Source organism: Mustela putorius, unplaced genomic scaffold, assembly GCF_011764305.1.
Source record: "Mustela putorius furo isolate JIRA1106 unplaced genomic scaffold, ASM1176430v1.1 tig00000129_pilon_pilon_pilon, whole genome shotgun sequence".
Lineage (NCBI taxonomy): Eukaryota > Metazoa > Chordata > Mammalia > Carnivora > Mustelidae > Mustela > Mustela putorius.
The window spans coordinates 38,714,001-38,729,619 of record NW_025421290.1 but is presented as its reverse complement, the minus strand read 5'-3'; the positions used below and the strand labels follow the sequence as shown (position 1 = coordinate 38,729,619).

General features: G+C 53.3%; 1 protein-coding gene across 1 annotated transcript in view; it reads right to left on the bottom strand.

Annotated features, from left to right (window-relative positions):
* Window positions 1-15,619, bottom strand: part of LTBP2 (latent transforming growth factor beta binding protein 2) — a 100,746-nt gene that overhangs the window by 82,987 nt on the left and 2,140 nt on the right. The window contains exon 2 of the mRNA XM_004739267.3: window positions 10,203-10,273. Within this exon, the coding sequence (XP_004739324.1) occupies window positions 10,203-10,273 (71 nt within the window). The remainder of the gene's footprint in view (window positions 1-10,202; window positions 10,274-15,619) is intronic.

Here is a 15,619-nt window from a genome sequence, read left to right as displayed (position 1 = left end):
CTCCTGGCACTCTCCTCCTCACTGAGGATTGGACATGTGGAAAGTTTCAGCCTTGGGAGTTCAGCTCTGGGCAGTTAGCGGGATGCCAAAAGAGAGAGGAATAAAAAGAAAACTCCCGAAATTGCTTTGAAAGTAAGAAATAGAAGGCATCGTTCCCTCCAACCCCTACCCCACCCCACCTTCTGGCTGTGCCCCTGCTACCTTCACTCAGCTCCAAAACAGTCCAGCAGAGATTTACTCAGATTTTCCACACAAACCCCTGCCTCTGGGAGGAGACCAAACTCAGAAGGGGCAGGCCCCGGAGGGATTCTGGAAATAGCTCTCACCGTGTGGCCTGCTCCCTCCACCAGCTCAGAGCTTCTTCGATCAGCTACTTGGTAGCAGAAAGAACATGACACTGGGAGTCAGAAGGATCTGGTTTGACCCCAGCTCAGGCACATCCCTACCATGTGACCTTGAACTGCTGCCTCCATGATCTCATCTATAAAATGGGGTTGAAAATTCCTGCCTTAAAGAGTTATGTGAGACGCAAGAGAGATTGTGGCTATGGAAGGACATTGTGTTCTCCAAGACTCTTTGATGCACTATAGTTTTGTTTTTTTGGTTTTTGGGGTTTTTTTGGTGGGGAGCAAAGCAACATTTATTGAGCAAGAGTAGAAATCTGCCAGAGAGGGAGGGGGCCTGAGAGGGTTGCCCCCAGAGTTTCTAAGTTTAGGGGTTTTTATAAGCTCTTCTGTGGAACTTCCTCAGGATGTGCCGAGTCATGCCGATCTGGGCTTTGGGCTTTGGTCACGTATCTGTCTACCTATTAGGTTAATGTCAACATGCTGATGCTTTCTTTTTGCTGACATCTGGGGGTTTAGATCTTAACTGCCTTTTGTCCATAATAGGGACAAATGCTTTGTGCTTAATTGTCTTATTTTAGGACATTTTGCAGAAGTCATGTCTGTAAACGTTATAAAAGAGAATGCTAGTGATACACTCCAGTCTTATGCTGTTGCCACAAGCTGTAGGAGGCTATTCAAAATGAAACTGGGGGCTCCTGGGTGGCTCAGTCATTAGGCATTGGACTTCGGCTCAGGTCATGATCCTAGGGTCCTGGGATCGAGCCCCATGTCGGGTTCCCTGCTTGGTAGGAGGCCTGCTTCTCCCTCTCCCACTCCCCCTGCTTGTGTTCCCTCTCTCGCTGTGTCTCTCTCTGTCCAATAAATTAAAAAATCTTAAAAAATAAAACGTAACTGATTAAAATCAAATAAAATGTAAAATTCAGTTCCTCAGCCACATTAGCCACATGGGGCTCATGGCTACCATGTTGAACAGCAAGCTAAGGAATGTTTCCATCAGCACAGAAAGTTCTATTGGGCAGCCCTGCAAAGCCTTAAGAAAAACCACCACCTATCTCCCATCTCCCAGCGGCAGAGGCGAGTTGGCCTCTGGACATCCCTTTCGCCACACTTTTCCCAGGGCAAGGCAATGTCAGTATAGGTCCTGGTTAAAGGGATGGACCCAGCCCTGTTGTGCAGGGGCAGGGCTGCTTTTCAGGCTCTGGATATGGCCAGTTCCCTCTCCACCCCATTGCCCAGAGGCACCGTCTCCCTCACCTGTGACCAATTAGATGAGGCACTGACTTCAAGACGGGTCTCTTAACCCTCTGCCTCCTCTAAGACCTCCAGCACCTTCCCCTCTTGTCTGGGAGATGAACCTTAGCTCCAGATCAGGCTCTGGGCCCAGCACCCCCACACTGGAAGCTCAGCTGCTCCCTAGACGAAATCTCCATCTTTCCTATAATCTGTGTCCGTGGGACACAAAGACCCTACCCACTGAGTCAACGATCCCTCCCTCGGGTTGAGGACTGTCCTCTCCCACACCCAGAGGCCTTTGCAGACAAGACAGTCTCCTATTCACCCTCAGTATTTCTCTCAGCCCTGCCTTCGGCACCCCACCTTAGCCCCCTCCCAGAGGTTTTGGTTAGCCCTGGAACCCTCTCACAGGGGTGGGGCGTCCACTTAGGCCTTCAGCAGTTTTGCCTTGACCTTTGGTTTCTGCAGAAAGGGACCTGATGTCAGAGATCCCAGAGGGATCCCTGTCTGGTCCCCACACACGTGTCTTCAGAATCCACCCGGACCCGTCCTCCACACATGGGCTTTGCCCAGGGGCCGTGTCTCCAGGCCCCGAGATGGGCCCTGAGCCCCAGGCTGGGGGAGAAGCCAGGTCCTCAAGCACTCGCCCTGCTCCCGCCACAGCTGTGCTGGGACTATAGCTTGGGATGGCTGGAAACGGCACCGGGGCTCAGGGGCCAGCCAAGCACCCGGCTCCAAAATAGCAGTTGTGTTCACATAAAAGCCTCTAATGAGAGAAAGATGCCGTTTCTTGGCCCCTCGTGTGCTCTCTGCAGACGCCGTCTGGCAGGCCAAGCGGGCCTCTACCGTTTGGCGGCCAGAGGGGAGGAAGGGGGGGTGTGAGTCAGCCCTTGGCCCCCAGCCCCTCAGCATGGACCGCCCTGCTAATTGCATTAACAAATGCCACAATGCTGGGCCAGTCGGGGGCAGGAGGCCAAGGGCAGAGAACAGTCCCAATTCCCACCGGCTCTGGCAGGCATGGGGCGGGGAGACCACTGGGCAGGGCTCCTGGCCCAGGGCTGAGGCCCAGATTTGTCTCCAGCTCCTGCCTGAAAGCAGAAGAGTTAACCTGGCTATCCCCATAGCCCCAAGGGCGGGGGGTGGGGGGAGCGCTTGTCTGGACAGAGGTAGGGCTTTGGAGGTGTCAGAGGCAGAGGGGGCCTCTGGAGACTAGAGAAAGATGGGATGGGGTCCCAGGGCCGCCTCTGTCAGGGAGGAGCCCAGGAACCAGCCTTTTCTAGGCAGGCAGTTCTAGGGCAAGAAAGACAGTTCTGTGGCTCACTTGGAGCCCCAAGCCCTTCTGTGGCAGTACCAGATCCCCGGGAAGATCAGGAGGTAGGGAAGACATCACTCTCGCTCACTACTCAACCAAGGCCGGGGCAAAAGCACAGAGGAGAGAACAACCTTGTGATCCAAGAGACCTCTGTTTAAATTCTGTGTGACTGTGGGCAAGTCCTTTCACCTCCGTGAGCCACAGTGTCATCTAGAACATGCTCACGCATTCAACATTTACGCTTGACCCAGGATGGAAGGCAAGACAGACATTGTCCTTTTCTTCATAGAGCTTCCAACTTAGAGAGATGGTCACAGAACAAGCAAACAAGTAAGAAGAACCGAAATGGAGGTATGGGTTACAAAGGAAGAAAGATTCGGGGGTCAGGATCCAGAATCACAAGGCTGATGTGGGGAAGCCCCGAAAAAGTGGTCAGGGGAGCTCCTCTGAGGAGGGGAACTTGAAACAGAATGGGAAACAGGACAGGGAGCCAGCCCCATAAAGAGAGGAAGGAAAGCAAACAGCAGTCTGCCCCAGCACCCAGGGGAAGTGTATTCAAGGAACCCAGGCTGCATTGGGTGGGCGAGGAGGTTCTGGGAGATGAGGCTGGGTGCCTGGCAGCGCGAAGGAGGGAACAGAGATGGGTCACGATATGATGCGTAGAGAGAGAGAGAACCAGAGAGTGGGGAGAGCAGGCAGCTGGTTGTGGCCATCACCCAGGTGCCCACGCTGGTGCCTTCAACGGGAGAGGCAGCCGGGGAAGCAGAGAGCAGCAAACATGCTCCTAGGAGACGTAGGAAGTAAAACGAAGAGGAAGAGCCTGGCGAGGAAGGTGTCCTGGATGGCCCCTAGGCGTCTGAGGCCAGCAGAGCCTTCTCATAGATGGGGATGCCTTTTAACAGGTCGGATAACAGGCAGGGTACCTGGCACAGAGAGAAGGAAACCATGAGCTTGTTTTGGACGAGTTAAGGCTAGGGATGTCTGGGGAGCATTGAGAGCAGACTGATGCCGAGTAGGCACCCGATGAAGGAGGCTGGAGGTCAGAAGAGAGGTCTGGCTGAAGATATATATAAATCTGGGAGTCGTCAGCTCAGAGAGAAGGCTTCCATCCATGGGAAGACATCAGATCATCTCAGAAGCAGTGCGGTGAGAAAGAAGAGGACCCAGGATGCAGTCGTGGGAAACCTAATGTTTAGTCGTTGGGTAGAGGACCAGCAGCAGCCAGGGACATGGAAGCGGGGCACAGCAGAGAATCACACAATGACCCCTCATGGGGTGAAGGGGGTTGAAATGCTTCGTGCGGTCCCTGTCACAGAGTGTGGCTATAATTGCTGTTGTGGATGGTGCCTACGACTGCTCGATAATAAGGGACAATTAACGCTTGGCTTGGCTCCCATGGCCCCTCTCTTCGCATGGGAAATTTGGGAGATCTGCAGGGTCTTGGAGAAGCCCAACATGAAGATGTTGGGTTGAAAGGGAGATGTCAGCGAAGGAGGCAAGAAGAGGAGGCTGGGGATGGAGGAAGGAAACTACCAGGCCACCCACGTGAGCTTGTACCTTCTCAGTCCTTTACTGAACATTTGCCAAGTAGGCACTCCCCTGGTGTCCACAGGACACAGCACCTGGCTTCAGGATCCCTGGATAAGGACACCTCCTAAATGCTTCTTTGAGCAAAGAGCCTTGGGGGCATGCGCCTGCTGGCCAGGAGAGTCGCAGCTAGCTGCCCTGGTGGGGAGAGAGCTGCCATGGTGGGGATAGAGATGAAGGTCTCTTGTAGGACGACAGCCGTTGTGTTGGGGGTGGGTCCCCACAGGGGTCACGTGATTATCCCCCTTTGCTGCCCCTCACCTTGCTCTCCTCCACTGCCTGCCGACTACGGAGTCTCAGGGGATGGTTCTTCCGGAGACCAGAAGCCCGGAGGCTCCAGACTCTGGCTCCTGGCCATTCCTGACCAGTCGGTGAAGATCCCACCCCTGCCGCGGGATCCCTAACATTTGCTCAGCATTTACCACTGTGAGGCCTTGGGCTAACTTCTTTACATGTCTGGCTTCTCTTTTTTCTTATAACAATGATGGGTGCCATTCCTATCCCCATTCCGCATGTAGAGGAACTGAGGCTGAGCGCAGCCAAGCGGCTTGCCTGAGGTCACCACACTATTAAGTGATAGAGAAAGGGCTTGAACCCAATGGGTCTGGCTCCAAAGTTGGGGCTCTTATGCCCCCGGCCATAGTTTTGCCCAGTGAGCTGGAGTCATTACAGAGACGGGATGGGTGGGGCCACATTAGGGGGAAGGGGTCCTCATTGCACTGAGATGTGGACCAGAACAAGAGCCACCATGCCCACAGAGGCTCTGAACCAAGAAGGCAGGGACAGATGACAAGGCCCACTCCAGGATCTCCTGAGTTTTCTGGAAGGGCTGATAGAAGTGAGGCAGCAAAATGGGACCTCTCGGCATAGTCCTGGGATAGGCCCTGCATTATTGAGTACGTGCTTACTGTTTCCCTTGTGTCCAATGAGCACCTGCCATTGCGGCGTGCCCAGGGCCATGTGACACAGCCCCTTCCCGCAGCATCAAGACCAAACCCATATGGAGCACAGACATCATACCAGACCTTGAACTAAACCTCTAACCCAAGTTATCTCATTTGTCTCTTACAACTCTGTGAGATAGAGACTAACACCAGGCACACTTTACAGGTGAGGAAACTGAGGCACAGAGAGCGTGAGCATCTTGCCCGGGGCCACATAGCTAAGTGGTGGGGCTTGCATGTAAACCCAGGTAGTCAGGACCGTCTCCTGGACGTGGATGAAGATGACAGCTAAACTTACCAAGGGCCAGGCTCTCTACACAGACTTGCCCATTAATCGGGAGCGTGAGGCTGGGACTCCAGAGCCAGGCTCCCTGGACTCACATCCAGGCTCTGCTGACTTCCTGGAGGCGTGACTTGGACAAACCTCATTCGTAAATGGGAGAGAAAGATCAAATGTAGTTTAGAGGATTGTGAGGATTAAAAATTAGCAATAACAAGTCCTTTGAATAGGACCCAACCCATGGTAATAGCTACAGTGTTATTATTAATCCTCAAAAACAACACTGTATTGATGATTATACTCATTTTCTGGATGAGGCTCTAGAAGAAAGCCAGTCACTTGCTTGAAGACACGGAGCTGGGATTCAGATCCACAACTCCTTGGACTTGGCACCAGAATCCAAAGCACATACTCTTAACCTCGAGCCTTCCCACTTGGTGGTGGTGATGGTGGGCTAACTCCCCTCCTCCTGCCCCACCCCCTACTTCCTTCCCCCACCACAGCAGCTGCGGGATTCCCTCTGCCCTGCCCACAATAGCCTCTGCGCATCTAGGCCCAGAAAAGATGAGCAATCAAAGAATTCTTCAAATCTTCTTCCCCAGTGTGAGCCTTCAGAAGCCCCCGAAGCGTGGTGTGTGTGTGTGTGTGTTGGGGTGGCCACGGGGGTGAGCCAGTCTGGGAAGGCTGGACAGGCTCCCAAAAGCCCTAACTATAAACAGGATCCAGTCAGCCCACACTCTCCAGAGCTCCCCCTCAGGAAGGGCTTCAGGCAGGCCCCCGGCTGCGGCCTCCACAAATCCATAAACACATAAACCCCGTGGCAGAGCTGGCAAGGCCACAGAAGGGAAGGCAGATGCCATGACCACAGGAAAAGATGACAGCCCCACTTCTGACCTTGCCGAGGTAGAGTGAGGAGTTGGGGTTCCAACAGTGGCGGTCCACAGAGGCAGTGGTTCCCCGAGGTCCAGGGACCAGACAGGGACAAAGCAAGGGGCCTGCCAGGCAGATGGACCGATAGGTCACAGCAACCAAGAAGTCTGTGAGGGGAGGTAAGAGGGGGCCGCGGGTCCCAGGGGACACACTAGATGAGTAGTGGGTCAGATCCACAGATTTCTGGCAGAGACCTGGGGACAGACTGAGTCTCCTCACAATTCTGGGACGAGACTTCATTCTTGGCAGTGGGGGTAGGTCACACAGCCCCCCTCTCCTGCTGGCCAACGAGGCGCCCCACACGTGTAAAAGTGCTGGGAAAGAGCCCCGAGCCTTCCCCAGCCTTGGCACTCTTGGCTCCAGCTGGGAGGGCAGCTGTGGGGAGGGGAGAGGAAGATACTAACCACGGGGGGAAGCAGGAAAGCCAGCTGACGGGGTGTGGAGCCAAAAGCCCCACATTCTACAGAGCCAACACCCCACCGCCCACGTGGTTCTCGTTAGGCTCTTTAGCAGCAAAATAGCAACAAGCAAACAGCAGAGGGCCCAGCTAATGTGCACACAGCCCTCGCCCGGGCAAGCCAACTTCAAGTGGGAAAGTGATGCCCACTGGCAACTCCTCCAGGAGGGCTGCCAGGCTGCATGCCAGGGTCAGGGGGGATGACTGGGGGATTAGCAGGGCGAGAGGACCAGGAGAGAAATAGGGGGGCTGAGCACCCCCAGACCGGAGCAGGATTTGGCAGCATGCTCGAGCAGCCCCCAGCTGGGGCACAAGGGTACACACACACACGTTGCTTCTGACAATGTGCAGACTCACCCAACCTTGAATTTCCAGTGTCAAAGCTCCAGTCTGGCAGACGCTACCACAGGAAAATCATGAACAAGTTAGGAAACCGAGAACCTCCTGCACTGGCGGGCAGGAGCAGGGCCCAGGCCCAGAGCCCTCAGGCAGCTGGGGAGGGACCGCCCCCTCCAAAGCTCTGGCTTCAGCTTCAATCTCAGCTGCCCTCTCAGCCAAGCTCACTAGAACCTACCAACCCGGCTCCCCATCTCGCACCCCAAACCCCTGCCAGGTCCTCCAGAGTGCCCCAAGGCTATGCTTCTCAAAGTGTCATCCCGGACCCACCAGCGGCAGCGGCAGCAGCCCCCGGGAACTTGTTAGAAACTCAGACTCTCCAGCGAGCCCCAGACCTGCTGAAGCAGAATCTGCACTTTATTTTTTTTTTCTAATTTGTTAAAGATTTGATTTGTTTACTTGTCAGAGAGAGAGAGAGAGAGAGCACGAGCTCGAGCGCACAAGCAGGGGGAGCGGCAGACAGAGGGAGAAGCAGCCTCCCCTCCCCACCCCAGCAAAGAGCCTGATGCGGGACTCAATCCCAGGACCCTGGGATCATGACCTGAGCTGAAGGCAGACGCTTCACTGACGGAGCCACCCAGGTGCCCCAGACTCTGCACTTTAAATAAGATCCTAGAGGATTCATGGGGAACATCCAGATTTGAGGTAGGGCCCCCAAGGCAGATCTTCTTATGACTGACCCAACTCTGCTCAGTGGGCCTTCAGGCCCTGCTCGAATTGCCTGCGGTGCTTTAAAAATACACCCGTGCCCAGGCTCCAGCACCCAATCTCAGAGCTTCCGCTGAGCACGAACCCCTGGCTACCCACACCCCTGACTTCTCTGCCCAGGATTGCTGCTGATTTTGAGTCTCTGATCCTCCTCTGACAAGTCTGTGACCTTAAGCCAGACACCCGAGCCACACTGTCTTCATCTTTTTAAGTTTGAAGGACGGGTGTCTTCCCCGTCTCTGCCACCAGCCACAGAGGGCCTGTCCTCAGAGAGCCTCACTCATCCAGGCTCCCTGGAAAGGAAGGAATTTTCAGGGGAAAGATCTGCTTTGCTGTTGGTTTTTGAGTTGGGGGTTTTGGTTTCTCTACCTGGGGACCCTTCAAGAGACCCAGGATTCATGCCTGAGCCTCACCATCAGGCGGGAAGAGGGTCAGGGCCCCGGGTTTGAAGCAGAACCAAGAGCTGGGTGAGCGAGCTTCTCCATCTCCACAGAAACAGAAGCATCCCCATCCCACCCCCTCTCGGGAGGCCTCAGAATCAGAGCCGAGGGCCTGTCTCAGGGCTGCGAACACTGCCGGCCTTGTCGTAGACCCAGGCCATTAGCCGCGAAGCCCACACACTGAATAGGGCCTGGGGCTTGTCGCTGGGCAGGAAGGGGCTCTGGTGAGACTGAGTCCTTTCAGCCAGGCTTAGGGCCTTGCAGAAGGTAGTGGCAGGGGGCAGTCAGGTGCGGCTCCTGGGCTAGCCATAAGGGCCTGGGCAGCTGACAAGGCCTCCAGAGGAGCCTGGGGTGTGGAGAGAGATCCAATACCTGATTTCACCTGTAAGGACTCCAAAGTCTAGAAAGCCCCACTCTCAGCTGGGGTTGGGAGGGAACAAACCCCCACAGAGAAGAATGTGAGGCTCCGAAGTCAAACTGCCTGGAACGAGCCCAGGCTCCAGGCCTCGGAAGAGCGTTTCCTTGGCCGCGGGTCCCAGTCAACCCAAGACTCTGCTTCCTCATCTGTACGTGGGAATGGTCACTAAATGCCCACTCCACAGGGTTATTGAGAGCCTCGATGAGGGTAACGTATGTGAGGAGCTCAACACAGCGGTGGGCACAGAGGCGACGTCAGCTGTGAGCTAGCCGGGGCTGCCGTCCCGGCTCCCAGGTGTGGAAAGTGAGAGCTGGGAAGAGCAGGTCAGATGAGCTATCTGGTCGCAGGGGCTAATGATTAAGAAGAGGGACCCTGGAGTCAGGTTACCTGAGTTCAAAACCTGCCATTTCCAGTCCACATGACCTTGAACAAGTGACCCGCCTGTGCCTCAGTTTCCTTCTTTGCCCAATGGATAGTGGTCGTCGCTGCCCCTCAGGCCCTGTAAAGTGTACCTGGCACAAGTGAGGCTTTGGAGGCCTTGGCTCTTGCCGGCACAGCCTCTGTACGCTGAACAGAGGCTTGAGCTTGGAGGTCTAGGCTCTTCCTGCCTCACTCCTTGCCTTCTACAGAGCTACGATAACGACTCTCCCTTTGCTCTCATCGGGGCCAGCCAGGAGGGAGGAAGACTGCTCCAGACATGGGACTGGAGCCTCCTCTGAGAGCCTCGTGCCGGCAGGAGGCCTGATGGAGGCCAGGACTGGCAGGGCCGGGAGCCAGGGCAGGGGGGGCATTCCCACAGCACGCGACGTGAATGCTGCCCCTAGAATCGAGGTTCCGGGGTCAGGTCTGTGCTGCAGATCACAAGGGTGCGTGTGCGCCCAAGGGCCCCCATGGCCAGGGCGAGCGGGGCAGCAACACAGTGGGGCAGCAGCACGAGAATGCAGGAAGCTTTGAAAACACGAGTGGGGAATTTTGTCTGAAAGTCGTTTTCATCTGGAGGCCTTTTAAATTTCTCTCTTCCACCACCCATTGCCTCCATTCTGGAGAGGCAGACGGGGAAGACACCTTTGCTCCAGGTTCCGAAGTCCCTGGAACTGGCCATTCTCGAGGGAGCGGGGCAGAAAAGGGTGGATGGGGCAGAGGCACTCACGTTTGATACAGTGGTTGGTGCTGTTCGCTGTCGTCCAACCCGGGCAGCACTGTCCCCCGCAGACATTCCTCCTGTGGGGTCAGCAAAAGTGGGTCAGCACAAGGTTGCTCAGAGAGGTCCTATTCCGAGAGCCCCTTGGGACGGTGCCACCCTCTATGGGCGGGGCCACGGGGAACACTGCCATGCTGGCCAGACCTGCTCTAGGGCGTCCGTGTGGCCCCCGGGGCAAGAACTTTGCAATCCCGCAGATCTCACACTGAGTCCTGATGGCCATTTTCTGCGTGATCTAGCGCAACCTCACTCCCTCCATCAGTATGATGCGGGGAATTAACACCTGCCTGGCTGGGCTGCTGTCATGATTAAATGAGAGAGAGAGAGGGAGAGAGAGAGAGAGAGAGAATACATAACACAAAGAAGGCACTCCCTGGGCCGATTAATGACAGTGATGACGCAGGTGATGAAAAAAGCAAGTTCAGAGAGGTTCAGTGACCGGCCGAGGCTCGACAATGAGTAGTGCCAAAGCCGGGTCCGAACCTGAGTTGTCTCATCTCTAAGTCATGCTCCATCCCTACTCTGCCCCTCACCCAAAAAATACACACGGTGGGCCTTTGCCCCACAAACACTGACTCTCGAAGGGAAGCTGGAAAACGCGCATGTGTGTCACCTGCCCACAGATGTCCACGGGAGGAGCCTTGCACTTGGGCAGGCTGGTGCGTGGGGCAGGGGAGACAGAGGGAGCTGGGGTTGGAGAATTTCTATTTAAGAGGGGCTTCAGGTGATGGGCCGGCAGGAGGATGAAACTGGGGACTTGGGTTAAGCTGTGCACAGGGAGCACACTCTGGGCAGGCGAATGGAATTTACTTTATGGGGACAGCCCTTCTCCAGCTTGCTCCCTGGTGCTGGCACTATGGGCCCCACAGGAGACACTGGTTGGTAGGAACTGCTGGGGTACTCGCCCAACTCACCCAGACTTTGTTTTCAGGTGTGTGGTGAGGCCCCTGTAACACCAGCAGCTTTTGCCAGCCCCAGCTTTCCAACTAGAGACCCACATGCCTGGACCTGGGTGACTTCTCTAAAAGAGTCTGCCCCAGGGAAGGCTTCTGAGGGCCCGGGCCTGGCTCTGGCTGTGTGGACCCCACTATTACCACCAGAAATTGTCTACGGAGCACTCACTGAATCAGGCTGAGTGGGCAGCAGAGAATGAGCTGGAAGATCAGCGTGCAGAGAAGGGGCCACTCCTCTGACCCCTGTAGACCGAAGAGTGAGCATCTGGTCTTGTTTACGAGTTTATTTGACATTTAAGTGGACCCCAAAACTTGTGTGGTTTTTGAAGCCTTACAAAACATTCAAAATAAATTCCTGTAGCTTGGAAAAGCTGAAGCCCATTTCTAGCCCTGTGGCCCAAAGTTGTGGGGAGCTGCCTCCCAGGGAGCTCCCGGAATGTCCTCCCAGCCAAAAGCTGGGCCACCACCAGCCACCTCAAAGCCTCTCTGGCCTGCTGCCTTCCGAGGCTTCCTGGCTCTGTGACAGCATCCTCACGATCAGGGCCCAAGTCACCAGGTTCTGAGGAAGGGGCTGGTCCTCATAGCTAGGCTTTCTGTGTATGCACACTAGAGGAAGGTGTGTGTATACTACCCACACCTCTGTAAGTCACTACCCCTTGTGGTGGTGACAAGTCCTCTTAGAGACTTAGGAGGTCTTCAAAAGGAAACAGACTTCATACCTGGGAGTTTTCTAAGAACTAGGGTCCGTTAGCTCCCAGAAAGCACAGACAGAGGGGCCCAATTGGCTGGAAGGTCATGGCGTGGAGCCCAGCCCAAAGAGGCCCCCTGAGCCAGCTGTCACCCCAGATGCCCTCGGGACAGCTTTGTAGCTGACTAGAGGAGGTGGCAGCTGGCCTCCTGCCTGCCAGTGGTAGAGCCCTCAGGGGTCTTGGGAACCTGGTTGTAATCAAAGGCGGCCAGGCTGGGGCTGGAAGAGCCCTCGAGAGGGATTCAGGAGAGTTCTTTCAAGGCCAATATTAGAATCTTTTGCAGAGGACCAGGAAGTGGAAGATGACCATTCAGCTGGGCGATGACCATTCAGCGGGCTCTGGCTAGCTAGAGAGAGCAAGTGAAACTGACTAGCTGGGACATATCCGACTCGATGGTTCTGACTCCGTGGAACATACCACCATGAGACCATACGAGCCCAACCTTCCAGGTGACTCCTCTCAGCAAACATCTGCTCGGGAGCCAGCATCACTGTCCAGCCCTTGGGTTGGACAGCCTGGAAGAGCTGCTGGCCCACCTCGGATATGATCATACTGGCCCTTTGTTAATGGCTGCTCCTAACTGTCCTCCATTGGCCTCTATGAAGCTGGCCAGGCCCCCACCTGCCTGTGCTGTCCAACTGCCCCATTCCCCTGTCCCTGTCTCTATAACCTTCCACAACCAAGGCTATGACCCTCCAAGGCTACAGAATGTGTTGTCCTGCAAAGGCACCCCATAGGGACACATTTTGATGCCTTTGCTTAAACTGCTCTCTGCCTAGAATGCCTTTCCTCTCTTTGCAGATTGAAATTCTTTGTGTACTCCAAGACTTCCAGAGCCAATGTGACCTCCTTTGTGAAAACCTCCCCTGATCTATCCTCTGCCTTCCCCATCCCCCATCCACTGCAATCATTAGTCCCAACAGTCCCAGGTTACTGGTCCTATGTGTCCCCATCCTGACTATCTTAAGAATTCTTTTTTACCCCTCTTTGTGTCTAACACAATGCCTGACACGTGGTATACATTTAATACTACTTTGTTTCACTTAATCCACTGTTTCCCAAATAATGGATGAGCCACACCCAGGCTAGGAAATGGGGTTTTAGGTTTCCACAACCACAGCATTCAGCACTGTGAGTCACATGGTGAGAAAGCAATCCCCTTTTCAGTGATCTTTCTAGCCTGATTAGATCAGTCAAAAAAAAAAAATCTGTCTGAGGTTGGGTCGCCATGCCAGGACCTTCTCCCAACACATGCCAGTCTCCCTTTTCCAGAGGAAGAATACACCACACCGTTGAGCTTCCTAAGATAGGGGTGTCTGACTAGAATTTGACAACATTTTCTTTTTATTTCAATTTTCCTACAATTACCTTCTTTTTTATGACAAGTGGTATTATTTTCAACTATGATAGTGATACAAAGTATCCTTGAAAAATGAATTTATTTCTGTATAAAAAGGAGTCAAGCACTGTTTGCAATAGCAAACAACAAAAAAAGTAAATCATCTAAATGTTCAAAAACAGGAGGGTAGATAAACTGTAGTATATTCAGACAGTGGCATACTATACCACAGTTAAAATGAATAAATGTGGGCTGATTATATTAACGTGGCTAAACTCAAAAATCTAATGAGGAGGGAGAGAGCAAATTGTAGGAGGATGACAGAGTATGGTATCACTTATCTGAGTTTAAAATATGCAAAGCAATATTGTGTATTTTATGGAGGCATGCATCTGTAGTCATAGTGTAAAAACATGCTTTGGAATGATGAGTAAATTCAGGGTAGCGGTTAACTCTGGGAAGAGAGAGGCAACTTTATGGAGGGATTTTCAACTAAAAAAATCAAAAGCAAAATATGCCAAAATATTAAGGTTTGAAGAATTCTGGATTGTTAGTTATATTATTTCCAATACTTTTTTATATGTTTGTACAAAACCTCATAATATAAAATACTTTAAAATAGATAAAATACGAAATCCTGCTATTTTTACAAGTGTATAAATTTTTTTTTTTAAGATTTTTTCTTTATTTATCTGACAGAGATCACAAGTAGGCAGAGAGGCAGAGAGAGAGGAGGAAGCAGGCTACCTGCAGAGCAGAAAGCCCGATGTGGGGCTCGATCCCAGGACCCTGGGATCATGACCTGAGCCGAAGGCAGAGGCTTAACCCACTGAGCCACCCAGGTGCCCCAAGTGTATAAATTTTTTAAAAAATAATAGAACAAGAGGGAAAAGATCAAGGAAAATATGAAAGTATTAGGCTGTGAGGTTAGTTCAAGAAAGACTGAATACTGTGAAACAATGGCTTTAAAACTCCCCTGTGGACCATAAATTCCATTAGTGCCGGATCTGTGTCGGCTGTGGTTACTACGTATCCCACACACCAGCACTGTGCCTGACCCATGCTTAATAAATATTCGTTGTGTGCAGTAAATCCGCACTACATGCAAGTTCTGTGAGGACACTGGCTGTGTTCGCCTCTGCTGTATCTCCATGGTCCAGCAAAGTCCCTGGCATACAGGAGGCTTTTCAAATATTTGTTGAATGAATGAACAATCGCTTATAGTAGTGCTGCAGTTCCAAGCTTCACCAGCAGGTGGCACTTGGCCCTTGGCCCTGAGCAGCCCACTAGGCAATTGCCAGAGAGGTCCGCCTGGCCAGAAGCCATTAGCCAGAATGGGCCTGCGTAGAGAAAGCAGATGGACAAGACTCTACTCGGCTCACTTGGAGTGGTTGCGTGGACTGCCAGAGGAACCCACCCTTAACCAAAGCTGCAGAAAAGAATCTGCGGGAGGAGCCAAACATGTGATTTCGATGTGTGTACCTGTGTATGACAGGTGCCTAGGGGTGGCACCCAGCCTTTGTCCTTATACCCCTGTGCACACATACCAGCTTTATTGTGGTAACAATCTGCTTTGCACATCCCCGCCTCATTTTACAACTTCTAATAGTGCACCCTTCCACTCCCAGCCTCCACTATTCTACCTTCCCCCAGCTTACACCTAAATGCCTATGCTGTAAGCTCCTCCACAATCTGCCCAACCTATGCCTCCAGCCTCACGCCAATGGCTTCGCTACACCAGGCTGCCGTCCTGCCCCTAGGCCAGTGTCAACAACGAGAAGCCCTCATCCTTGGGCAGTGCTGCGCCTGGGACCCAAGTCCCTCCACTTGCTTCCTCTTGCTTCCCCACATACTGCCCATCGAGCCCAAGGGGCTCCAGCTCCTCAGCCATAACTGTCCCATTTCCTTATGCTTAATAGGAAGCTGCCATTACTAGTAAGCACGTTCGCCGGTACACATCTGTTCATCTCCCCAACTCCATTTTAAGTTATGGAGCTGCTCTCTTGGCAGGAACAATGCCTCTGTCTCTGAACCCCCATTCCCTGTCCCAGGTTCTGCACACTTGCTCTTAGGAAGCACGCATTCACTTGCACATGTCAGGAAAGGAAAAAACTGAAACACAGCCCGTGGTCCATTAACACCTGTTGACTGATCCTGTGTGTAAGCAGCTTGGCAGCGCCTGGGTCTGCTCTCTGCCTGCTTTAAGCGGGGTCTTCCTGGGGCAGCAGGGAGTTCATTCACTTGCTTAAAGGATACTTAAGGAGTATCGACTGTATGCAGGCACTGTTCTAGGCACTAGTGACACAACAATACACAAAACAAAGC